General features: G+C 40.3%; 2 protein-coding genes across 5 annotated transcripts in view; one reads left to right on the forward strand and one right to left on the reverse strand.

Annotated features, from left to right (window-relative positions):
• SKIC3 (SKI3 subunit of superkiller complex) overlaps positions 1 to 1,158 on the reverse strand; it is a 52,711-nt gene extending 51,553 nt beyond the window's left edge. For 2 of the 3 annotated variants that reach the window (XM_076363391.1, XM_076363388.1), the window contains exons 1-2: positions 1,119 to 1,158; positions 744 to 854 (exon numbers count right to left, since the gene is read on the reverse strand). The gene's annotated coding sequence lies outside the window, so the exon portion shown is untranslated. The remainder of the gene's footprint in view (positions 1 to 743; positions 855 to 1,118) is intronic. The other variant, XM_076363389.1, reaches the window with a different exon arrangement.
• A 156-nt stretch (positions 1,159 to 1,314) lies between these two features.
• On the forward strand, positions 1,315 to 26,804 carry ARSK (arylsulfatase family member K). Of its 2 annotated transcripts, none has more exons than XM_076362393.1 (8): positions 1,315 to 1,604; positions 7,418 to 7,547; positions 9,582 to 9,741; positions 17,365 to 17,647; positions 20,827 to 20,998; positions 22,445 to 22,669; positions 25,671 to 25,895; positions 25,981 to 26,804. In XM_076362393.1, the coding sequence occupies exons 1-8, from the start codon at positions 1,461 to 1,463 to the stop codon at positions 26,253 to 26,255; spliced, it is 1,614 nt and encodes a 537-aa protein (XP_076218508.1). In that variant the 5' UTR covers positions 1,315 to 1,460; the 3' UTR covers positions 26,256 to 26,804. The 2 variants fall into 2 exon arrangements, with proteins under 2 accessions (XP_076218508.1, XP_076218507.1); XM_076362392.1 differs by having other exon boundaries at positions 1,442 to 1,604; positions 22,511 to 22,669.
• The last annotated feature ends 275 nt before the right edge of the window (positions 26,805 to 27,079 follow it).

Here is a 27,079-nt window from a genome sequence, read left to right on the forward strand (position 1 = left end):
GCAGGATTAAGTCAATATTCCAAACAGTTAAATGATAGAAAGTAGCTATCCCAGAACGAAATTTTGGTTAAGGTTCAAGATAAATTTAAATAGGAGAGGTGTAATATGACAGTCACCATAGTTAGACTTCCAGAAACGCACCCTGCATATAGTTTCTTTTAAAAGAGGAATTACTAAGCAGTGAACTGCGCTTAAGAAGCATATTGCACTGGACGTGTGCTCAAGGGGCTCCTAAGGATCAGAGTTTTTCTTGTGTGCTATCTACAGCAGTACCGTGGCCAGCCTGTCACGTACTTACGTTCAGGCATGGTCCACAACGCTCCTCTCCCTTCACACACACTTACGGCAGACCCTCCTTCCGACTACAGCTGTACAGCGAAAAAGAGTAAGCATTGAAGGCCGCATCCAAGAGGCATTCTCGCTTTTTAAGTCTGACATAATCATGTGCTATTTTGATGCACATGGTAAATATTTTGCTTCAAATCAACTTCAGAAACACTATAGGCAAAACTGCCTAAATGGGATGAGGCTGAGAAACAACACAGCTGGTGCAGGCACTGAAAGACACTGAAAAAGTGGCAAGCTAAAGAACAAAAAAACCTTTTAGCAGCCTTAGAGCAAAAGATAAAGCGTGGATGAAGGGCCTCGAGAGAAATTAGTAATGAAAGGACAAAGGAAGAAGGTGGTTTTCAAATATTCCCTCGGAGCCTTAAAAAAAAAATAAGGAAACCTGTCAAACTTACATTGTCCAACCGCTCCTGGAGATAAACTTGTTTCCTAAGAGGGCACAGGCTCCTCGGTCACCACAAACACACCCCCCCGCTGACCGCTCCGAGCCCGAGCTCCATTTTCACCTACAGAGAAAAGAGGCACCACGTCAGCGCGTAACCGGGCACCTCGGAGGCGTTAGCCCAGGCCCAGGCGCAGCCCTGCCGCGGAGCGAGGGGCGCCCAGGCCGGGCCGCGGACGGGGCCCGGGGCCCGCCCCTGCAGTCCCTCCGAGCGCGGCGGCTCGCCCCGCCGCAGGCCGGGCCGCCAGCCATCCCGGCGGGAGAAGACACGACGGGGGACGGCACGACGGACCGGGCCACCACCCTCCGCCGGCCCCCGCCGCTTCACCTTCACCTGCCGCCGCCGCTGTCACCACCGGCGCCGCCGCCGTCCGCCGCCGCCGCCCGCGCGCATGCGCACTCCCCCGCGCACGTCAGCGTAGCGGGTCTCTCCGGTCAGCCGCCATTTTGCTGCGGGTGGGAGATGTAGTTCCTGCCTCCCGCCGCCCCGGGGCACGCTGGGAGCTGTAGTCCGCCGTGCCGAGGGTGGCGGGCGGCTCGGCAGCTGCTGCGGCGGACAGCCCTCTGCTGCGGCCGGGGCCCGGCCGGGCGGCTTGGCCGGCGGCAGGATCGGCTTTCGGGGCTGCCGCTTCCCCCCTCTCCGGGAGGCGGGGGTCACGGCGCCGGGGCGATGCGGGGCGGCGGGCCGCTGGGGCGGGCCGGGCTGGCGCTGCTCCTCATGGCCGCCGCGCCCTGGGCAGGGGCGAGGCCGCGGCCCGCCGCCCCCGGGAGTCAGCCCCGGCCCAGCGTGGTGCTGGTGGCCTGCGACTCCTTGGTGGGTATACGCGGCGGGGTGGCAGCCGGGGGCGCGGGGCCGGGCCGCCGCGCGGCTGAGGGAAGGCGGGAGAGCGGCGGGGGCTGCCCCGGCGGTGGCGTTTCGCCTGACTGGGACCTCCGAGGACGTGGCAGCGAGGGCTTTCCGTGGCTTTGCCCGGGCTACAACCACAGGCCAGCGCAAATAGGGCTGGTTTTTATTCTCCACCACCTCCACGGGGCGGAGGGCTTGCTTGGGACGATGAGGGCAGGCCTCCCGTGTCACTGAGAGACTAGGTAACTCTTGTTACCTAAACCAAACTCGCCATTCTTCCCAGGAGTGTGCTACGTGTTGTCATCCGGTGCATTACAACAATCAGAAACTTCAGCATAGGTGGTTCCTGCGGTCAGCTGTGGCACACACAGCTTGTCACCGCAACTTACGGTGGATGGGGGCATCTCAGCAGGACTGTGGGGCAGGGCAGCAATTAATGGAACAGACCTGGTGTGTAAAATGAATGCTTTTCTTTTGGCTTGAAAAGCAAAAAGGGAAGGGAAGTCACTTACCCCCGTTACGCTTGCCGTTGTACATCCTAAGAATGTTAGGTCTCCACAACAGATGAAATGGAGAATTTCTGTAATCACAGACGAAATGACTGAGTTAAGCTGCTGGGCATCATATATTGACTTAGTCAGACTTTTATTAGGTATAACAGATATTACAGTAAACTTGTGAGTATCTACAGCTAAAAGGATAAAGGAACTAGTAGGTATGTTTTTATAAATTTCTAGTGGCTTTACAACAGTGATTTATTGATATATTTGTTTTAAACCCCAGACAGGTAGAAAAGACTGTGGGTTTTTTTCATTCACAAATACTAAGTTTATTTCCTTGCTTACAGCTAAAGACAGCACATTTTCAACCCTTTTCTCACTGTGCTTCTATCTGCCCACTCAGCATACTGGAAATGCTTTTATTAAGGTTTTACTTTGAGGAAAGGGAAAGCCTTGATTTCTCTGCCTCATCTGAGCTCTCCTTTCTGTTAAATCAAACATAAGCTCCATGGTATTACTTCCAAGGGCTTTCACATCTCATCACTTCTCATTCACTGTTGAGTGAGTGACACTTGGCTCCCAGTCATCTCAGAATGCCATCCTTGACTGCATAGGTAAGAGCACTTGCTTTCGTGCCTGCTGCCTGTCATTCTTGGGATGAATTCTTCCTAAGTATTTGGTCAACATGTATTGCCCTTCTTAAAGGAGATCCACCTTTCTTAAAACGTGTTTGCTATGATTTCGAAGACAAAGCAATAGCTCCTTATTTACTTCCCTTCCTCTGACTATTCTTTGTTTATTTTTATTTTATTTTGAGAATATAATCTCTCTTAACATTCCAAAGTAATGCATGGTTTTTGTAGATGAGAATTTTTCTCCAAATTTTCACCTTTTACTAAAACTATTATTTACAAATAAAATGCCAAATTTGTAATAGTTTAGGTTCTGGGAGTTCGTCAATGGCCAGTTTGTCTCCAGATGCCAGCAGAAGCTGCAGACAAATCTTAGTAAGGCTTCTGTATGTCGTCCTGTAAACAGGAAGATTCTCTTGACTATCTTATGGGGTTTAGTGAGGTAAGCCTTACAAAAATGAAAGACAAAACCCCATATGTTTGTGGTGTTCTTTACAAAAACAATTAAGAACAAGGTGCTGTTTCTGAAAAGTATTGTATTTGCATAGTGCATATGAAGAAGAATATGTTAAAAGAATCGTTGTGTTGCATAAGTTTTTTATGAGATGTATTTGAAGGCAGAAATAGATTACCCATTTTGATTACATCGCTAGTAGAGAACAGGAAGAGTTGGGTACTGTTGAATCTAACAGTTTTTCTGGAAAAAAAAGCTTAAGTCCTGCAGGCTGACAAAAGGTATGGGCTTTCATTTGAAAGTGTGCCTGCCTTTGTCGTGGGTGATGCTGTCTACGAAAGACTCACACCTGTTTTTTCAAGTGTGACAAAGATTTTCTTCTCAGTGATGCTTGTCTGTGTTTGGCCTCCAGAGCAGTGACCTCTTGCTTGAACAGCCAGCTTTCTGCTGTTGTGTCACATCAAGTGCTGTGCTTCTCACAGGGCTTGCTGGTGGAATGTGCTAGTAGGCAATTTAGCTCCTAAATTGCTCCTTGAGGTTAACCGAGTGATGACAGGCTTTGCTTGCAACGCAGCTCAAGTTCCTGGATGAAATGTGCTTGCTTGTGTTACTCAGGATAATTGTATTGCCTCAGGTCCTTCAAAACCCACAAGTCCTACATAGTTCTTGGAGAGCGGATTTCCAGAAATAGCTGTAGAGCTTTCACCTTCTCAGCCTGTCAAAGACACTTAGTTCTTTCACTGAATAGACATGTCACCTGTCTGTCCAGTATCAAAAGGGACATGGTTTAGTGGGCATGATGGTGTTGGGTTGATGGTTGGACTCGATGATCTTAGAGGTCTTTTCCAACCTCAATGATTCTATGATTCTATGAAAAGAATGAACTCTTGTCTCCAGCTGTTCAAACCATATCTTTGTTGGAGAAACTTGTGAATATGTTGCTGACAGGATGACACATCAGTCGTGTACTTTCTAAAGAGCACTTTCAGCCCGAAGTTCCTTTCAAGTCCATACTGCAGATTACAGCTTTATTTCCAGTTTGTCCTACTGAATGCTTGTTATAGTTGCCATCTGTAGTAGTGTACAAAATTAGGTGATGAGTCTTTTATCATGTTCTGATCTCCGGTGGCCCAGTTTACTGTGTAGTCGTCCACTGCAATGTGGTGCTGGGATGCCACGATTCGCTCTCCTGGTGCCAAACAAAGCAATTTGCTCTACAATGCCGTGTTATCCAATAGCATTTTCTGCCAGAAAACAAATGGAGAGAATTGTTTTCTTCTGCATGCAGTCCCCGCATTGAACTCTAAAGAGTGAAGAAAATTATATTAGTCTCTGGCTGTGGACTTAGTATATGAGCAATGGCTGGGTGGCTAGTGAGGTAATGAGTGCTCATGCTGTAAGGTTAAAATATTTTAAATAATGACAATAATTCTTAAAATATTTCAGTAATTTAAAATAATTATTTCCTACTGTGGAGCACAATTCTGCTGTGCTTAACTCTGTTTTCCGGGTTCTTTCTGAAATGTTGCAAACTGTGATTATGTGCAGTATTCTTTGTAAATTTTCACTTGGATGATTAGTGCCTGCCGCTGGGAAATTGTGGGTAATAGAAGCAGTAGTAACACAGACAGTAAATTATTCAGGTTTGCTCTCACTTATTTTTGGTGTTGTTTTTTTTTGTCCTCTCACAAATGACTTCAGAAAATTAAACGAGTAAAACTAAAGTGAAAATTCTTTGGAGAACAAGTCTGATGAGGAGCGGCTGAGGGAACTGGGACTGTTTAGCCTGGAGAAGAGGAGGCTGAGGGGAGACCTCATCGCTCTCTACAACCACCTGAAAGGAGGTTGTAGCGAGGTGGGGGTCGGTCTCTTCTCCCAAGTAACAAGTGATAGGATGAGAGGAAACGGCCTCAAGTTGTGCCAGGGGAGGTTTAGATTGGATGTAAGGAAAAATTTCTTCACTGAAAGAGTGGTTAAACATTGGAGCAGGCTGCCCAGGGAAGTGGTTGAGTCCCCGTCCCTGGAAGTATTTAAAAGACGTGTAGATGCGGCGCTTAGGGACATGGTTTAGTGGACATGTTGGTGTTGGGTTGATGGTTGGACTCGACAATCTTAGAGGTCTTTTCCAACCTTAATGATTCTATGATCTGCTAATGTGCAGAAACAGCATAGTATGAAATTGATAGGAAGTCTTACGTCGTCTGATCTGTATTCTTAAATGCTGAAGACAGAAAGAAACTATTGTTCTTTCCATGTAAGCTTGCCTAATGTTTCATATAGGAGAATATTATGTTAAATACAGTGTTTGTTCCAAACGGTTATTTTCAAAACAAATACAGTCTTTAAAAAAAAAAAAAAATGCATTTTCTTAATTAAAAACTGTAGAGGCTAGGAGTTCTCAGAACCCATGCATCCATCTATCTGTTTTGTTCTAAGCTTACAGCATTTTCTGTTATCCTTTGGAGTTTTCACTGTGACTCAGATGCCCGAGAAGTGTTTGCACCTGTTTCAAATGTACCATTATTTAAAGGTGAAACTTCACAGAAAGTAAGGCCTTGGTCCTGCATCCCTTGAGACTGTACGTGTTCTTTACATTTTGAAGTAGATGATCAAAGGTCTCCATCTGAAGCAGTCACGGAGTTTTTATTAGTTGAATAAAACTACCTATTCAGTATTAAGAGAAAGTAACTTCCATGATTCACTGTTGGTCACATCTGCTGATTTTTGGTTATTATTCAGCAGGAGGAAAGTGGTTGTTCAGTTGAATATTTTCTGTTGAAGAGGTAATATCTCACTAAATAATTGTTTTCAGGATTTCTCACCTAACAAAAAAATTACAGTAAAAGCCACAGTGCAATTTTGTACTTAATGTCATGTAATGATGACTGTTAGCTTCAGCAGACACCAGGAACCCATTGTGCCAAATGAGATTTGCTCAATGTATGGCGTGGAAAGCATTTTTTGTAGGCTGCTGATGCTGGTAGGCTGCGTGTGGATACAAAGAAGTTACTGCAGGGTTACAAGCAATCACATACCAGCCATTTTCCTGTGGTTTCTTGTATTGGAACTATTCTCACTTAATAAAAGTGATTTAAAGTAACTTGGTAGGATGGTCCATTGCCCATATATGGCTTAGAGGTAAGAATTTGCATGATGGCATTTATTATGCGGTGGCTGATGTGGTAATTCGTACATTGTCTTTGGAACAAACGAACCAGTAGCTGGTAAATTTGTAGCTGAAGTTTGATGCACTCTCCTGGCCTTCTTGTCTGCCTGCTTACATGTTCTTGCAAACTAAATGCTGTGCAAAACACAACTTCTAAGCTACCCATGTTTTAGGCGTTTGTGCTTCTGTCACAAATGTCTCTGATTGGGAGATCTATTAAAACTGTGCAGATTCACTGTCAACAGTCTCTTCAACAAAGAGCTGACCAGTAAGGCTGGGGCTGAGTTGAGACATCTTACTGAACCAAGGAAAGACATACAAGTGACAGGAAAAGACAGTGACCTGAAACAGGGCAGTCTACATGGAACCTGGTTTCACGTCATCATAATTTTGTACCGTAAAAGTACTGATTCAAAATTTTGGGTCTTTTTAAAGTTACTGGTTAAAAACTCTAGCTAAAGAAATAGGTAAAGTGCAGGATCAATAAAGTATCAAAAGCGAACCACTGCAGATGGCATTTCAGTCGGAGAATAGCCTTCCTTCAGCTTGCTGATCACTCTTCCAGTCCATAGTTTAAAATAAGTTCACAGAGATGTGGTGTGGATAAATCTTTAAAAAGAGGAAAAGGATGAGGGATCAGTTCTGGTTTCACAGAAATATGTACCGGTGCACACATCTGCATCAGGATTCAGACTGACTCCTTTTCATCTTTCACCATACCTATCCCTGTTGAATGCGTCATGGTAGGACCCTACTCCTGCAAGAACTGGAGCTTAGAATATGTATAGCGATAGAAAGGAAGTAATTTTACTATGAAGAAGTCCGGTTATCTTTCACATTGCACTTTTTCATAAGTAATCCATTTTATATTGATCTAATTAAAGCCTCTCAACACTTTATTTTCCATACCTGAGTAGAATTGGCAACATTTGAGTAATACAAGTTCAAGGTAACAAATCTATGAATTAATGTAGCCAATAGTTTGGGTTAATGCTTTTTGTATACTGTTTTTCTCTGTTTGATTGCAGGATGGACGCTTGACATTTTATCCAGGAAATCAGACTGTGGATTTGCCTTTCATAAATTTTATGAGAAGATATGGCACTGTCTTTCTCAATGCCTATACCAATTCTCCAATTTGTTGTCCTTCCCGTGCAGGTAGGACCAAGCAAAAGATCAGATAAATACTTGCACATGTCAGTTTAAATCTGCGGTAATGATGGGAAATTTTAAAGGATTTCATTTTGGGGGATTCGTTTTGTTTTTCATTAAGACCCAATTTTTTTAGTTTGTGTCTGAATTTATACAATATTCTCATGTTTGATCTGTTTCTCTTTTCTGTTTCTCATGCTTCTTCCTTTTTTTTTTTTGTTCTTCTCTTTCCAGCTATGTGTGAGCTCCCAAATTTTTTTGAAAACTGTACTGAAGCTTCAATATTTTTTAAAAATCTTCAGGATTTGTAGAGAAATCGTCAGTTTGTCTGCTGCAGTGCTGAAGCTGCATTCAGAACCACTCTCCCTTCCCAATACAAAGTTAATAAATCTCTTCCCTGTTCTCAGGAAAAAGTATTAAATAATAACAGCTGCATAAATCGGTGACTGTTAGCACTGCCTTCCGATGGCATTTATTCCAAACACTCTGTTAAATACATAATGTATCCTTCAGTAGCTTTAATTGAATGCTTCAGTATTTTTCTTTACTTGCTGCAATCACTGTCCTGTGTTCAATTTCGCACTTGCAGAATTTGCTGGGAAGTTAGAAGGAAGCTATATTCTTGAATCAAACGTTACATCTTAAAACATACCTAGCCCTTTCAGTTGTTGCAAAGACCCTCCAGAGGTGTTGTGAGTGAAATTTCATCTATAGCTGAAAGGGAGATCCTCCTTTCTCTCAAGCATACATTGGAAGAAGCAACCTGTCCTGACTGCAGCAAGTGCAGGCTGTCAAATTTAGTGTTAGTGTTTAGTATTGCATTTATTGATAACATAGTCCCCTTTTCTGTTTCTCAAGGTCACATTTTAAGTGAGCGAGATTACATGAACATGCCATCAGTCTTGTTTTCTTTTTCTTGATTTTTGAGTCTTTCAGCTAGTCTTTGTTGCTGAGAACAATAACCTTGTGTTAGGTTATTTAATTTTAAGAAGTTTTGTGAACATAGCAGCTAGTGCTCCCAGTGAGAAAGAGGCTGCATGATGAATTCGACAATTCATCAGTTCTGTTTAGCATTTTAGGTGGTTCATCAACATCATCATGACCGCTGGTCAGTCAGCACAAGTGTAGCTCTGAACCAGTGGGACATCTCTTCTTTAGCTGGTAGCTTGGGGACCTGCAAGGAACTGAGGGTAGATCTTTTGTGGAGGTGTCAGGGATGATACTAGAAGAGATTGTGGGAAGGAGGACTTTGAGGTGGGGAAAGTAGGAGTATTGCCGTGGTGTGGGGTTGGGGTTGACACACTGTGCTTACAGGATATTTCCATTGCTTATAGAACAGCTTAGTTTTGTTTTAGGACTCCCTTTGACTCTAAATTGGCATTGGGAAGAATGAGCGATTTTCGACAAGATGCAAAGAAACACAGGAATTAGCTAATAAAAACTTTCCTTATAGCTCCTTTGCAACTCTTCCCTTGGTTTCATTTCCTCTTTAATAATCTTGCTTTGTTTCTACAGCTGGTAGTGAAGTAGATAAGTAGATAACCTAAAACCGATAAAACTGAGGGCCTATAGTATTTATAAAAATAATATACTCTAATTCCCTCCGCAAACATACTTAGCTTTAAATTCACATTGAAATCTAACTGAAGTAAGGGGAGATAATACTCTGGAAGTCATGTAAATACATGACTGTTTCATCAGGATCTGCAGTACCACGGCATTTTCTTTCTGCAATCAATAAGAATATTCCCTGATCTACAGAATACCTTGATTTAATGATTGCATAGCACCTGGAAAGATGGGACCTTCTTCTGCGATTCTGGGAATTATTTTAGTAAATGTCGTTATTCGTATTGATGATGAAAATAAGATTTGGAAGAGTAATACTTTGTATTCCCTACTCTGTTGGATCACAGTGTGGACTTTTTACCTCTAAAATAATGAGCAGATTTATCCCTTCTCAAGTATATTCAACTTACATTTAGATAGGAAGTACCACTTACTTGTCAAAAAATCTTTTTTTTTTTGTTTCCCCCCCAGCTATGTGGAGTGGTCTTTTTACTCATTTAACAGAATCTTGGAATAACTTCAAAGGTCTAGATCCAGATTATGTAACGTGGATGGATCTCCTGGAGAAGTATGGCTACCACACACAGAAGTATGGGAAATTGGACTATACTTCTGGACATCATTCAGTAAGGTAATCAGATAGATTCTCCTGCTATGAAATGGACTGGAGTGAATAAATCATGTAATGGTCTGGCAAGTGGTTTCTGCCTCTGATTGAAATGGTAGTAGCTTTAATTTAAAAGAAATTGCGTTAGGAACCTGGCAGGGGTCAGTCCTGCAGCTTTATGCAGAAGCAAGCATATCCCACACAGATGCACTTTGGCTTTCACCTGTAGCTGGCAAGTGAATATCAAGACTGTGGTTTTGCCCAACATGAATGAAGGTTATGTTTGATCATTGGTATTGCTCCCTAAGTGAAATTCATAAACCGTTTTTGTCTTGCCTTGAGACTTTCTGGCTTGATTATACTAGCAGTGTAGGAAAAGCAGAATAAAGAAACATATTTGATAATACTTGAATATTAAATCTACCATCACAAAACTGAGGTGTTTTGGGTTTTTTTTGAAGGCCATATGTTTTCACAGGCTTGTGCTGTACTTCCTAAAAGCTTTTTTAAAAAAAAATGTGACTAGAATTACAGCAGTTTATGAAAAAGACTTAAACATTTAGAGACTAACTTTATTATGTTCAAAAAATAATAAGCATAATGTGTTTGGACAGTTGGGACAAAATACAGTGTCTTCCTTCTGTGTAGTTTTTATGAAGATGCACTGTCTCCCTGATTAATTATGATGTCTGTTGTTGAAATAATAATAAAGAGTAGCTTTTTCTTTGGTATTAAACAGGTTAGAGTTACTTAAAATTTCCTCACTTCCCTCACTAAAATGAGCAATCAGAATTTGAAAGGTCACATTAGTAGTTAATAGTATGTTGCACGTACACACTGCTTTTTATCTACAAAATACTTTATAAATAGTATCCACTTCAGAATCTGGCCAAGTAATAATTTCCGCTCCAGTTTAAGACTGTCAAAAAAGAAAAGAAAGCTTTTTTCCCTTTTTTCCATATACCGGTTCTACACTGGAAGTAAAAGATTATTCAAATACAGACTTACACCAAAACCTTCATGTTTACTTAACTTTACCAGACAGTGTACATATTTGTGTACTACTGATGCTTCTCTCTTGTCTCTGCAGCTCTTCTTAGTAACTTAGCATCTGACTATGAACAGATGGGTGTTCAACCTCTGTTCTTTTGCTTTGATTTTTTTTTTCCTGAAGACTACATTATTCTGCATTATTCTTATAACTTTTTTGGTTTTTTTCCAGTAAGAAACAATTATTTGTACAAAGTACTAAAAAGTCATCTGCTATAGTATTATTCTGATTCTTTGTGCGTGCTTATATGAACGTTGGGAAAATTTCCTCTCTGGCAAGAAACAACTGAACATTAAGATGAATGCTTACAGAAGTTTGTATTATTGTAGTGTAGAGATGATTTGTTGTGACTGCCTCAGGCATTCATGCTATTGAAAAGAGCATAGTCTTAACAGCATACTGTAAAGTGCCAGTAACAGACCATTCTTTGAGAAAGCAAAGGGTCAGATTTTGTTCTATGTAATGAAGCAAGACAGAAATGATTCTGTGAATGCATCATTCTTAGGCATTTCTAGAATAGATTTTCAGTAAATTAAAATTACTCTGAAAAAAGAAAATTATCTGCAGTATTATACAGACCCTTACACTTTTCTTCTGAATCACTTTTGTGCAGAGAAAATTCTGTTGTCTAAATAGTATACAGTATGCACTCACCCTGCCCTTCACTGAGATAGAAGAAATGTTTTATAACATTGAAATCTGTTTCTCTCTAACCTAAAGTCACTCCAGGTTTAAAGAAGAGCAGCTCTAAGTAATTCCAGAAGTTCCTGGCTGTTCATATGATAACTGGAACACAAAGGTGGCACTGAAAAAAAGGCTGGTTGCGTATAAATCTCTGGATTCCAGAAGTCTTTTGCTCGTTTGCCTGAGCTGAAGACCGGAGGTGAATTCTGGCTTCACTACAAAGGCCTTCACGTGGGGAGTGCAAAGCTGAACAAACAGATAGTCCTTAGTTCTCAAATGAATTTTATTGTGTAGGAATTAATGCAAAGAAAACCTTAATGTGAGACTATATAGAAGAGGGACATAATTTTTATGTTGCTTAACTTTCTAAGTTGGTAAACTCTGCCAACTCACAATCTCATACCCACGAACATACTCACAAATACTAAGGTTTGCATTCAAGGAGTCTGAACAGGAATCCTGGCATGTGATAGGGCAAGGGATGTCATCTGATGTCTTCTTCCCTATTTTTCTGTTGACTGGCAATGATGAAATGGCATTTTGCATAGGTATTTTACACTCTTTAGGAGTGAAACATTGCTATGGTGTGATACTTTGCCTTGAAATCTTGCTTGCTTCAGTCTTCAGGAACATTAGGGAAATAGCCTCTTTGTTTCCTTATTGTGGCTCTCTTATTGTATTCTGTTTTTCTGTTGGAATAACAGGAAGAGGCACACAGAGTGCACAATGACCTGGTTGCCACCCTGCTATCAGGATGCTGCTGACAAGTCATCTCTACAGTGTTGTTCACGCTGACAGCCCCTTCTTCAGTACTGACCTGTTTTGCTGATGGCATTCATGTTCTTGGCTATCGATGCACGCCACTGCTTTAACCTTGCTCTCATACTTATTTTGTCTGGTACTCTCACATTTGAATGGTTCTGTTGATACCATTCTAAATATTTTTGTTACGAGTCTCCACAGATGAGAAATAAATTAAGACAATTCAGGGTTTTGCAAAACTGTAGCAGCACCAGTATCAGTGGAGTTACAATCACGTACTCTGATTTTTCTCATTCTGCCATGTATAGATTCATCTACTTCAGTGGTAGGGTTTGAGTCTCACAGACAGAAATTACGTTGTAACCATATAATCACATTATGTTTGCATAGCTCTTGGTCCCATGAGGCCGAATTCTTCAAAGATAACAGAAGAATACTGTGAAGTCTATGGTGCTGCCGTTTTTAATTACCTTTTGTCCTATGCCCTTACCCTGCATTTTCACCTGGTGCAAATTTTTGATACATTTTTTCTAATTTTCTCTTCAGTGAGAATTTGAGATCTGTACTTAACAGGATCAAGCCCTTATTGTTATTTGAGTAAATGTCGGTGGCAGTTGAGAATAAATGAAAATAAACACATGGTTAGTCAGCCTTTCTATGCCTACACAAGAGGAATTTGAAAATGGCAGTTTACACAGTTTTTAATTTAAAAAATGAAAACTCTAAATACAATTCCTGAGTCAGAGAAAAATGAACATCTTGTTCCTAGCATGGCATCTTTGTAGACATCTAAAAACCCTAAGTAGCCAATTAAGCAATCTATAAATAGCATAGAAGAGTTATAACAAAGGTTCCTGTTCATTGTGGAGATAATGAAAATGTCCTGCTGTTTTAATTGCTTGTTAAAAAGGAGACTAGCAAAGGGATATAGAACAGTTCAGCTAGTGCAAGATGAGTAGTAGATTCAGTGGAGATCAGCTTGTTCCAAGGAAACGGATTTGACAGGACACAGCAGGCAGTATTATTTCTTTAGAAACTTTTCTTAAGCACGTATGTTCTTTCTTTAAACAAGAAAAACACCACTGCTCCCTGATCCCATATTTACCTGACAAAAAAAGAATTGTTAACTTTTCTGTTGCAATATTTGTGTGACATAAATTGATTCTGCTTTGTCCTGACCTATTACAAATAGTGCATTGCTAACACAAGTCATCTCTGTAGATACAGATGTTTATGTATCTTAAAAATACAAATACATAGTGAAATATACTAAGTATCCATTTGAATGTGACTTGCTCATAAGATAATTCATAGCTGTGAATTAATGAGATTTGAGGAAGAGGGCTTCTAGGAAGTGCATACAAAGAAATATTTACTAACATAGAAAGAGCTGGATCTTCAGCCTCTGGACTGTTGAATACGTGAAGGTTCTGCTTCCTGTCAAAAAGACTCCATGTGTCCTTTTGAATGTGGGTGGCCATCTTCACTTAAAATTTAAAACAGGTGTAGTTACTGACTGTCATGTAATTACTTTCACTTGGGTTAATAATGATGGTAGTTCATTAAGCTTTATCTTCAATGTTGCATTGTTGTATTCCCAGCCTTTATTTATTGGCTTCTTTTCCATTGTGTGTTTCTTACAATTGCTGGAGTACTCTCTGCTAGGAAAGGAGATATGATCCCCCCTTCATTCCCATTGAAAGTGTTGAAAATTGGAATTACTTTCTGAAGCCTTTAAATAATTATCTGTCCTTGCTCTTTCCTTTTAAATTCAAGGTTTCAATCTAGTATTACCCCCTTTTTCAACTCTCCACCTGGCCTTTTAAAGATTCTTATTTTGGCATATGTCTTCCTCCTCTTCTGCCTGAGGATTAGTTTTCATAGAATCGTAGAATCATAGAATGATTTGGGTTGGAAGGGACCTTAAAGATCATCTAGTCCAACCCCCCTGCCGTGGGCAGGGACACCTTCCGCTAGATCAGGTTGCTCAAAGCCCCGTCCAACCTGGCCTTGAACACTTCCAGGGATGGGGCATCCACGGCTTCTCTGGGCAACCTGGTCCAGTGCCTCACCACCCTCATAGTGAAGAATTTCTTCCTTATATCTGACCTAAATCTCCCCTCTTTCAGTTTAAAGCCCCTTGTGCTATCACTACAGGCCCTTGTAAAAAGTCCCTCTCCAGCTTTCTTGTAGGCCCCCTTCAGGTACTGGAAGGCTGCAATAAGGTCTCCTCAGAGCCTTCCCTTCTCCAGGCTGAACAACCCCAACTTTCTCAGCCTGTCTTCATAGGAGAGGTGCTCCAGCCCTCTGATCATCTTCGTAGCCCTCCTCTGGACTTGCTCCATCAGGTCCATGTCCTTCTTATGTTGGGGGCCCCAGAGCTGGCCGCAGTACTCCAGGTGGGGCCTCACCAGAGCAGAGTAGAGGGGCAGAATCGCCTCCCTTGACCTGCTGGCCACGCTTCTTCTGATGCAGCCCAGGATATGGTTGGCCTTCTGGGCTGCGAGTGCCCATTGCCGGGTCATGTTGAGCTTCTCATCAACCAACACCCCCAAGTCCTTCTCCTCAGGGCTGCTTTCAAACCATTCTCTGCCCAGCCTGTATTTGTGCTTGGGATTGCCCCGACCCGTGTGCACTTGGCCTTGTTGAACTTCATGAGGTTCGCACGGGCCCGCCTTTCAAGCCTGTCAAGGTCCCTCTGGATGGCATCCCTTCCCTCCAGCATGTCAACCGCACCACTCAGCTTGGTATCGTCAGCAAACTTGCTGAGGGTGCACCTGATCCCACTGTCCATGTCGCTGACAAAGATGTTAAAGAGCGCCACTCCCAATACCAACCCCTGAGGGATGCCAGTTGTCACTGGTCTTCACTTGGACATCGAGCCGTTGACCGCAACTCTTTGAGTGCGACCATCCAGCCAATTCCTTATCCACCGAGTGGTCCATCCGTCAAATCCATGTCTTTCCAATTTAGAGACAAGGATGTTGTGTGGGACGGTGTCAAATGCTTTGCATGAGTCCAGGTAGATGACATCAGTTGCTCTTCCCTTATCCACCAACGCTGTAACCCCGTTGTAGGCGGCTTGTCAGGCACGATTTGCCCTTAGTGAAGCTATGTTGGCTATCACCAGTCACCTCCTTATTTTCCATGCACCTTAGCATAGTTTCCAGGAGGATCTGCTCCATGATCTTGCCAGGCACAGAGGTGAGACTGACTGACCTGTAGTTCCCCGGGTCTTCCTTTTTTCCCTTTTTAAAAATGGGGGTTATGTTTCCCCTTTTCTACCCAGTGGGAATTTCACCAAACTGCCACGACTTCTCAGATACGATGGATAGTGTCTTAGCAACTTCATCCGCCAGTTCCCTCAGGACCCGTGGATGCATCTCATCAGGTCCCATGGACTTGTGCACCTTCAGGTGCCTTAGATGGTCTTGAACCTGATCTTCTCCTACGGTGGGCAGCTCTTCATTCTCCCAGTCCCTGCCTTTGCCTTCTGCGACTTTGCCTTGAGCACTTGCCAGTGAAGACTGAGGCAAAAAAGTCGTTGAGTACCTCCGTCTTCTCCATATCCCAGGTAACCAGGTCTCCCGTTTCCTTCGGGAGAGGGCCCACATTTTTCCTAGTCTTCCTTTTATCCCCGATGTACCTATAGAATCTTTTCTTGTTGCCTTTGATGTCCCTGGCCAGATTTAATTCTATCGGGGCTTTAGCCTTCCTAACCTGATCCCTGGCTGCTCGGACAATTTCTCTGTTTTTTCCAATTTTCCTCTTGGATGTGTCAAAACATCTCCTGTGTTGTTCCAGAATGTGGAAAGGGTCTGAAGTGGGATTTTTTTGGTTTTGTTTTTGAGTTTTGGGGGCTTTGGTTTTGTTTTTTTAACTCGATTCTAACCTCAAATCTGATTGGATAGTCAGACTGGCCTATGGCCTACATAATAAATTTTTCTGTATAAGTCAGTATTATGATATTAAATGCAATTTGACACACACACACATACAGAGACACAGAGCCATCCACCCCTTTACCATTGTTTCATTTTAATGTTTATGAAATGCGATTTCTCTATAGACCATTTAGCTTCCTTAATTTGTTCTAAGTAATTTGTTTAAGCCTGTTTACCTTGAAAGTGTGAGCCTAAACAAGGAGTTAAAACAGTAAAAAAACCCTGTTGTTACAGATAATTCTGAATAGTTTTTCTGGAGGCTAAAAATGCACTGGTAAAATTCCTATGGGGACAAAACTGGTTAGATGCTCTTTAAACAGTAATAATGCTGTGTTTTGATGAAAGTACATGATCAAATCTTGAGCAGTTTCATATTTTCTTTTACCATTTCTTTGGTGATACTGAAATTGCCATGAACAAAATGAAGATTAGTCAAGGTCTTAAATGGGATGTTTCCTCCCAACCCTTTTTTATGGCAGTTGTGGTGTCATTCACTGGCAAAGAAACAAGGACATCTGCAGCTCAGATTTCTCAGTGTTTTAGACAGGCAACAACTGTCACGATATTAGAAAATCTGTTCCAAAAATATTTTATCATTAAAGTGTTGTCTTTTTTTTCCCCTTCTTGTTTTCCTCCCTACACCCTTCTCCTCTTATTCCCTTTTCTTGATAGGATTTATCAACTATGTCAAAAGCAATGGTAAAATCACTCTTACAGATTTTTGTCGTGATAGTGTTTAAAAATGTCTTAATAGTACAATTCAAAACCAGAACGTTGCTTCTAAAGGCAGCCTCTCCAGGCAAGTTATTTCCCACAGGACTTTTTCAAATAACAAAAATCTAAGGCCCTCTTTACCAGATAACTAGTATGTGAATCCATGCCAGAATGGGGAGCAGGGTCAACAAGGTGGAGATGCTATTTCTAAATACTATTTTGTAGATGTGAGAAGAACCATTCTGACATGAAGTTATAATAAATAAGAAAGACGATTCAGAAGCAGAAAAAAGTGGCTAAAGCTTTGAGTATAAAATATATACACAATAGCTATTGATCAATTGAATAACAATTCTCCTTTATGTAGAAATTACAAGTAGATTGCAGCTACAAGTATAGGGGAAGTTCTTCAGGAATTCTTGACTCTTGACTTGGAGGAAAAGGGAAGAAAATATTTTCCACTGAGTATGTATCTTGCGTATATATTTTCAGTAACCGTGTGGAAGCCTGGACTAGGGATGTTGACTTCCTGCTCCGGCAAGAAGGGAGACCCATGGTAAATCTTACTGGTGATAGGAAGCATGTGAGAGTGATGGAAGCAGATTGGCGGAATACTGATAAAGCAGTAAACTGGATAAAGGAAGAAGCCATTAACCTTACTCAACCATTTGCTCTTTACTTGGGACTAAATTTACCACACCCATATCCGTCACCCTATGCGGGAGAAAATTTTGGATCCTCTACATTTTTAACATCTCCCTATTGGCTTGAAAAGGTATGTGAAGATGAAATTTAAATATAAATTTATTTATAACTGTACTTATTATGAACAGTATTTTATTCCTCACATGATTTTTCAAGTCAGACCCAGTTTTGATATTTCAGTATGCAGTAAGAAAGTACTTGGTTGAGATGTTGGGTTTCTGATTTAAGGTGAAGCAAATAGAAGTGAAAAATTTCTCACTGTTGTAGGAAAGGGTCTGTTAGCAGTAGTCACTGAATCAATAAAGAAGTTTGGAGTTCAATGGCTAGAAACACATTAAACGGAAAATGAAATAATTGCTGCAATTTTTTTTCAGTAATGGTCTGAAGTTCATTGTTTATAACATGCTGTATTGTGCTTGTTATAAATGATGCTATAGGTAATCATTCTGAGTTTTAAAGTGAGAGATTGACTTTTCCTACATTATGAACCTAGACTGTGAAGTAGTAAGACACAGAAGTAGTCTCTCTTTTCTGTTAACTTCTTTCCATGCTACTGTAGCTTTTCAATGTTTTTACAGTGCAGAAAAGTCCCATTATGTCCATATGTGGAAAGCTAACGGATAGCACTCCATTCCGAAGAAGAAGTAAATATTTTTTCTCTGTCTTATGTGGTCTCCAGGTGCCATTATCTGTCATAAAAATATAAATGGGTTACAACAGCTTTCACTGCATAAAGCATTAAGATTCTCTGCAGCTGAAGAACTGAGAATTAGGTTTGAAAAGACTTTATGCTTACTTCAAAAAAAACCATATGCAATTTATATAACTCATTTGGCCTTTTCTACTGGGGAACTGCAAAATCTCTTTATCTAGGTGCAACAAAAATACAGAGACTTAGAAAAACGGATATACAAATGAAGGTTGAGAGATGTGAATTTCTTTGTAATAGTGAGGGTTGTGGGTTCTTCCGGGAATGGTGAGAAGTTTGTGGGGAGAGGAAGAGCATGGGGGAAAAACCTTCATTTGCAAAAAGCAAGATCTAGCTTGGATATTAAGGAAAACTTTCTAGGTGCTAATTGCTAGGTTAGACATGTCTTGGGAAGTGGGGGTACCTTTTTTCAAGTCACAGACAGAGTTACAACATCTCTGACAAATTTTTGTCATCCCTAATCCAGGTAGAGTACTTAAACTCCATAGTTTGCTGAGGTCCTTTCCACCACTACACGTACATACTCAGTTATGTGAACCACATATTACTATTTATTGACCATTGGCTGATTCTTCTGGAATGTATCTGTGTTTTGGCCATGGAAGAAGCAGTCTTTGAAAATGACAGAGATCAACTCGTGAAGAAGTTTGAGTGCATAGATGAAAAACTTGTATTAAATTGTATGTTTACTGGGAAACTAATACAGAACGGAGTATCAACATCGTATGTTTATGAAACCCTGTGTTGCTAAGCAGATGGTCTCCTGTATTTTGCACAAGCTGGCACTTTTTCAGGGCATTTGGCTTCTCTCCTAGCTATGAATTACGACAGACAGATGAAGGGATTATGACTTTGTGAATCCTTAAAACTAGGTTGTAGTCCTGTAGAAAAGGGTTCAGTCTTCTGACTGAATCGTGGATGAAGAGGGGCACTTTTTGCTCCCGTTATATCTTAAGCAACTAATAAATACCATTTGAGGAGTCGAAAATGTGACTTTATGTAGCCGAGGACCTTCAGCAATAGGAAGATGACTGAAGCAGTTGTCTGCTATTATTTTATCTTCCATGATTTCTTCTTGCAGCCTATTTTCTGTGGGGCCTAAGGAAACTCAGGTTTGGGTATGTCTGTTTGACTACTACAAAGCCGGGTTTTATCCCTATGGGCACCTTAACTCTTGCTGTCTTACCAGCTGTTTAGATGACTTAATACATCTGCAAGATAGCGCAAGAGACAATATTGAGTGTTGTGGCAGGTGGAGCTTTGTGGGTATTGGAACACATGGCCGTAACAGCACTGGTGGTCAAAGATACACCCTGTGCTCGAGAGACAGACACTACGCTAGTAGCTCCCCAGACAGCTCTTAGTTATCGATGCCACACCTTGGGGCAAAACCAAATTGGGTTCAGCAGGGATTGATACTTAAATTACTACACAAATAAACAGGCATGTAATGCTTCTAGGGACAACTTTGGTCTGATTGCCTTTGTGCTGCATGGAGACCCTTGGACAGTGAGTGTCTCAGTTATTTTATCAGGAACCAGGGCTGCCCATGTCTGGGGCCAGCGCAGGAGTGGAGCTGTGGCTGCAGCCCTGGAAATGTGCTGCACAGGCACCGGAGTTGCTGTGGCATAACCTAGGCCTCAGCTCTGTTTGTTAGAGAAGATTTTAGAGGTAAATGAGAGCAACAGGTGTGGTTTTATTTAATAAGCTTAAGTTTTCCATACTGAGATTACATCTTCTCTGCTTTGTGGTAATTTGTGCTTTAAGTCTACAATATAGAAGTAATTAACTGTTAAATGCAGCACTTACTTAAGGGAATGCTTACAAGTGTGACTGCCTAGGCTAAAAGCGTATGTCAAACTTTGAGGCTTTAAAACTGGTACTGCAGCACACAGTATCTGTGAGCATGCCCATTTGAATATACAAATCCAGCATTATTTGTAATTTATTGGCTCCTACTTTTTAATTTCGAACTAATCTTACACTTCTTTATAACTAAATGGATTGACATCTGTAGAAACAAATGGAAAATTACTAGAAAATTGGTCTAATGTAGTGAATTCTTTTTATCAAGATGTCAAGACTTGTCATCCACTGTCCTGGATGTCCTTACCAGACTAAGTGTGTTGTTCTGTAGGCTCACACAACACCCGATCTTTTTGATACATATGGTTTACAGTTATCTATATTTAAGGAGACACTATGCCAATACTTCCATACTTACTCTAGAGTACAGTTCTAGAAGATTGTTCTGCGGTATCTCTCTTAAGATATCAGCTGGTAAAGCACATACGTCTGGCTCCTAGTCTTACTTTCTAGCCGATTTTTATAGCTGTCTTTTAAATTGACTTAATACCTGTGGAAGCAGAGGGGAAGTATGGAGGAGGTAGCAGCACCATGTAACAGATTAGCAGCTGGTGTTTCCTGGACCACAAATTGAGAACTGTGAATCTATGCTAAAAAGTTTTAAATTAAATCTGTTTTTAAAAAAATTGTTGAATTCAGTTGCTAAAGTAATGTTAATTTCCTCTTATTTTTAGGTAACTTACGAAGCTATTAAAATACCCAAGTGGTCTTCTCTTTCAGAGATGCATCCAGTAGACTATTACTCATCTTACACCAAGAATTGCACAGGAGAGTTTACAAAGCAAGAAGTGAGAAATATTAGAGCATTTTATTACGCTATGTGTGCGGAGACAGATGCCATGCTGGGTCGGTAATGTTTCATTATACACTGGGTTTTCTGGTTCTGATTTTTTTAAGAAAATGCTGATAGGGCTGGTCTTCTGGAAAAAAAAACCAACCCACAATTCAGATCTGGGAGTAAGTCACATGGATGTTGCTTAATCAGTCTATATGATAAATAACGGGATAGCTTTTAAGGCTATTGCAAGGTGAATTCAGAGCACCCTGAAAAGTAATCAAAACCACCAGTCAGACACCCTGTAAAAGCCCAGTAACTGCAGCAAAACGTTGCTTGACCCATGTACAAGAGGAACGAAATACTCTTTGATTAAGTGCTAACTAAAATAATGGAAACAGTTGTGAAGGGGACAGACTGGCAAAGCAAAGCTGGAAGGAAAGATAAATTTTAGGGTATAAGCAGTTTCCTTAGAGATTGTTTTCAAATGCATAGACTGGATGACACCTGCTATGTATAGACTAAACAGTAAGGTTACCTTTGAAGTCTCCCTTAGCAGCATATTATTGAAAGTTAAGAAGAAGAAGAAGAAAAAAAAAAAACTAATTAAGCATTCAGAATTCTTCCTAGTTTGCAGTAAGTTCTACATACGTAAAAATTATAATGCAAATTGGTCTTCATTTACAGTATTTTATTTCTTAATTTGAAAAGTCACCATGAAAGAACAGGAATTTCCTTGCATTCTAATATGAAATTAATGAATAAATAAGCTGATCTTTTTAGCACTGTTAGAATGATAAAGAAATTTAAAAGACACAGAATTACTCTTCCACGTTTTATGAAAGAAGAGGTCAACGGGAGCCTGACAGTTTTAGGAAATGGAGGTATTGCAAAGTATCTGCACTGGGGTTTAATTTGGTAGTGTATTTTAAGTTTTTAACTAGTCTGTTTAAGCAAGAATCATCTTAGTGTTTTAACGTTAAAGATGTGTAAGTGCTTTGCTTCATTACTGACTTCATTGATCTTGGCCCTGTCTTTGTTGCATAAATGTATGTGCAGAGGGCTCCTGCGAGGATATAGGCAAAGGAAGGACAGACTTCCACTGATTATGTGTAAGGTGGATACTGTCAAGAGTCCTTCACCCTAAATGTAGTGTCAGGGCTTCTGCTGACCTATTTTACTGCTGTTGAAATAACTATTATTAGTTAGGCTAGAAATTAAACAAAAGTGGCGACAGCAAAAATGCAGCTTGTCCTGTGGTGCATCCTCGCCTTTTGCAGTTTTTATTGTTGTTGTTCAGTGCCCTCCACACTTCATTGGGAGCCAGACTCCTGCAACTCATTGACGACTGTACGTTATTCTGGGCTGAACGTTTTGGGCTCTGCCTTCTGTGGCAGAGAGGGCAGTTTCCAGCCCTCCGTCTAAGATTCCTTGGGGTTTGCATGCTGCTTTGCAGGTACAGAAGTTGGAAGGAATATTCTGAAGGTATCCTTTTCAGTATCTTTTTCTTGTTGCAGGTGAGATTATTTCAGCTCTGAGAGATACTGGGCTTCTTAAAAAAACAATCGTTATATTCACTGCAGATCATGGAGAACTTGCTATGGAACACCGGCAGTTCTATAAAATGAGCATGTATGAAGGAAGTTCCCATGTTCCTCTTTTAGTTATGGGGCCAGGCATAAAAAAACAGCAACAAGTACCAAATGTGGTATCTCTCGTGGATATATATCCTACTATGCTTGGTGAGTTAAGTCATTTAAAATTAATTTTTTTTTTCCCAGTTACTATTATGCATTTGTATTATAGTCAGAATTGTCTCCACTTTGTGAGGCAATGTAGTAACACAACAGGAGATAACAATTTATCTGTGGAGCATACATATGGACTTAATAAAAAATGCAAAAAATGGATCTAAAAATTAAATAAAGGAGCTGATGATGTTCCTTATTACTGTTACTGTCATCAACACAATCACAGTGAATTATTATATATAGAATAATTTGTTATTAAAAAAAGGTGATAAAGAACAATCAGATATGCTTTAGATACGAATAATCCTTGCTAGCCTTCATACCTAACATTTTACTATAGAAATTACAGTGTAAATGAATCCAGAGATTAGATTAAACCTGAAAGGATGGCAGCTTCATTAGCTTATCAAAGAACTGTCCTTTATGAAGGGTCATGTGGAAGAAACGAGATGAAGAATTTGTATAGGAAATGTACAATTCATACGGGCAAACATAATAAGATACGATAATGGATGTCCATTCTTACCTTCTTGGGTATGGAAATATTCATTATGGGGCAGAGAATCAGGTAAAAAGGACTGACATCAAATTACTTACACACAGATGGAAATTACTTTTAAGAGTGAATCTTTGAACAGTTACCTGTGATAAAGCATGCAAGAGATGAACCTCATTGTAACTAAACATTAGGTGAAGTCGCCGTTCTAGGCTTTATCTGGGATCTTTTAGGCTACCGATCAGAAAAATGTCCTTTTCAAAGCAGTCTGCAAAGCTCACTCTTTAAGAAGTGTCACGTGTACACTGCAATTGTCTGAAAGAACATGGGGCAGTAGATAAAACTGTACTTCTATCAGTAAAAGCCAGTGAAAAATCCTTTTCTATATTGTTTTAAGTTGATTTTCTAAAAACAGAACAAAATATATTTATCTGCCTGTCTCTTCTCGAAACTTTTGAATCAGTTATTCAGTTGAAAATAGGATATAATTGGGGTAGCTTTCTTCTCCAAATTCTGATATCAGATCTTTTATATATATAAAGTAATCTGTATCAGATATGGTTCTTGTATAAGTTGTGGTATCATGTGTAAAGAGTTAAAAATCTCTTTTTTTCTTCTTTGTGCCTTTTCCCAAATAACATAATTGGTCAGGTGGTTTAACATCCTTCCTTTTTGTTCTTTTCCTCCTTTTTTTTTTCTTCCCAGAACTTTGTGTTTATAAGTCCTTTCCTTCTGTTGTGGCAGTTCCCCTTTCCTGTAATCTGAATGTCAAAAAGGGCACATACGTCAAGATGAATGTGAAAACATGAAGAATTATCTCTGTCATCTATTATCTCTTCAGGCTGCATGCTACTGCTGACTAGTGAGGAAACAGATTTCAGGTCTTTTTTCATGATAGATGTAATCCCTTTGTAATCCATTTGCATCAGGGCAATAATCTCTCCTAAGATGCCATCCAAATGCTTTGCACAATACTTCCTCCTTTACTGACTTTGAGATTAGGTGCACCCTATAGCGAGTGTGGCATAGGTGTTTTGATTCCAGCAGAATCTGTGATATGAATAATTCAGCCAGGAGTGCAACAGCTCTTCCGTTTTTTAAAAGGACGTAGCATAAGCTTTCCTCCAGACAGCACTGACTTTGTTGGTCTGGATGGAAGTACCTTTGGATCTCTGTTGCAAAAGCAGGAGCTGCTGAAGGTGCCAGCCTGGAGCATTCTTTGCATGTGGAGAATTCAGTTATTGCAATTAATAGCATTACTGGTTTAGGATGACAGAAGAGGAACGCCTATATCCCTTTTCATTTGTTCAAATGTATTATGTATTTGTGCAAGTTTTTAGCCCACACACTGGAAGCTACTGGGTTTACATGTTACAGGTCTTCCTAGTGCTTAGTCAAATGCTGGCCTTTTTACTTACTAGAGGAAAAAGTACAGATTAATGACAGGTATATATGCTGTAGAAACAGAGGAGAAAAAGGAAGATACATGCTGATGAAGGAAAAAGTCACCTATGCAATCTGTATGCACTGAGTATCACCACTCGGTGTAGAACAGAAGATAAAATACTACCGCAGTGCTCTGTGAAACGGAAAGTGTTGAATTTTGAATGACGATATGCTATGTTCAGTAGGGTGATTGAAAATAGCAGTACTGTCATACCCTGTTTTTAGGACATGCCAAAGTTCAGGTAATGTCCTTGGGATTCTCAACTATGTTTTTCAGAATGTCTCTGAGAGATCTTTGCAGCCTCTTAATATTGACCTGATCTTTGGAAGCTAGAGAAACTTGTGATGTAAGTTGATACTGAGGAGCTTATTCAAGTTACAGCATCTCCTAGGGGCCATCTAATAGGCTATAGAGTCATCCAGTGTTTTCCATATGTGCACTGTATTGATACCACCTCTGATACTATCTTTATCTCCATCCCTACCAGAGAAGCAAGTGGCCCTGTTCCTCAGCTTTCCCACCGATTATAGGTAATAACCATAATGGCCACCTTTTGTGAAGTGTTTTGCAATTCACTGGTGAAGAATGCTAGATAGGAGCTTAGCACTGTTACATCAAAGAAATGAATGGTTAGACCATGTTGGATATGGAGCTTTTAGAGTCCTTTCATGCTGTGACAATCTCCTTCTCCTGCCTTATGTGGTCAGAGCAGAAGGGAATGGTATAAAACTGTGATTAAAAAAAATAAAAAAGCACCACCCATCACTGGAGGCTATTGCGATTGGTTTTAAGACATCTGTTAAAGATTTACTTAGACATAGCTGGTACTGCTTCTGATCAAGATAGTGGGCAGCTGACCTTGGAAAGTTCCTTAATTTTTTTTTATTATTTGTGTATTTTGGGGTTCCTGTGTTCTACAAGGAGAATAATTAGGAATGCATGTTTTATTACTGAAATAGAATTTATGTTCAGACAGCTGTAGCATTACGTTAGGCTTTTTTAATCACGGTAGCTGCAGTAGCATTTTGACTTTCTATATCTTTGCTTAGATATAGCAAGAATTCCTGTCCCACAGAACCTCAGTGGATATTCTCTTATACCGCTGCTATGTGGAAAGGCTGAAAATGAAGCGTCACCCAGAGGGCCTCGGCCCTCGTGGGTGTTGAGCGAGTTCCACGGATGCAATGTGAATTCTTCCATGTACATGCTTCGAACTGGCAAATGGAAATATATTGCGTACTCAGATGGCCATTCAGTACTTCCACAACTCTTTGGTACGTTACAACTTGTATGTCCTACCTGACTCATTGATTTACTTAAATGCAAATTGGCTCTTAAATGACTTTTTGTTTGTTCCAGACCTTACTGCCGATCCAGATGAGCTAACAAACGTTGCCATAAAATTCCCAGTAATTGTACGTTCTTTGGACAAAATACTCTGCTCTATAGTAAACTATCCAAAGGTTTCTTCTTCTGTTCAGGAGTATAACAAAAGACAGTTTATCAGGTGGAAACAAAGTTTGGGTCAGAATTACTCCAATGTTATTGCCAACCTTAGATGGCATCAGGACTGGTTAAAGGAACCAAAAAAATACGAGAGTGCAATTGACAAGTGGCTTAGTCAAAGTAAGTAAATAAAAACAACCTAGATTTAATATGACTGAGGATATGAAAACATTCTGCATTTGAAGTATTGCGCTGTATTTCAAGTGTTAGAATTACTATCTTATACAAGCTATTGAAAGCAAAGATGCCCGAACAATTACCGCTTTGTGTTAGGAAGCCAAAAGCATTTTATATAACTAGCCAGCAGAAAAAAATCTAGATTTTTACGTGTTATAATTCTGTAACACTGAAGTATATATAGGAAGGATAGTACGTAAGTACTAATTGCATATATGCAATACTTAGCTGGTTGCAAAAATGCAGAGTATTAAGCATTAAAACTCAACAGGACTTCCCATTTCTAAGGACTGACTAAAGCAAGGATTATAAAATTTAGTGTAGTGGGATACCAATTACAGTGGAGTGTGCTGGAGCCAACTTTCCATCAAAATGCACATATCCATATGAAGGCTCATTTAGCAGGGAAAAGAATAAACAAACTGGTCACTTTCCAGAGGTCTGGACAGAATGCAGTACATTGTACGGAATATAGCAAAATAAAATTACGGTGAACTGGATGTGTTTTGTGTGTGTGGTTTTTTTAATAACTGAATGTTTAAAGAAATTGCTAGAAAATGTTTAAAGAAATTACTAGGCGAAACTGTATTTTGTCAGTTCTGTGGACAGTACTTTCTTTAAAGACACAAATTTTTAAGATGTACTTCTTCGTGAGTGTTAGGCTTACAAAAGTGCAGTTTGTGATACTCTGTGAAATGGAAAAACAAATTGGAAAAACAAACTTCTTACTGTAATTCCTTGCAACAACTCCTTGTGTCACAGACTGTCCAAAGAA

The sequence above is a fragment of the Aptenodytes patagonicus genome, chromosome Z (assembly GCF_965638725.1).
Source record: "Aptenodytes patagonicus chromosome Z, bAptPat1.pri.cur, whole genome shotgun sequence".
NCBI classification, from domain to species: Eukaryota; Metazoa; Chordata; class Aves; order Sphenisciformes; family Spheniscidae; genus Aptenodytes; species Aptenodytes patagonicus.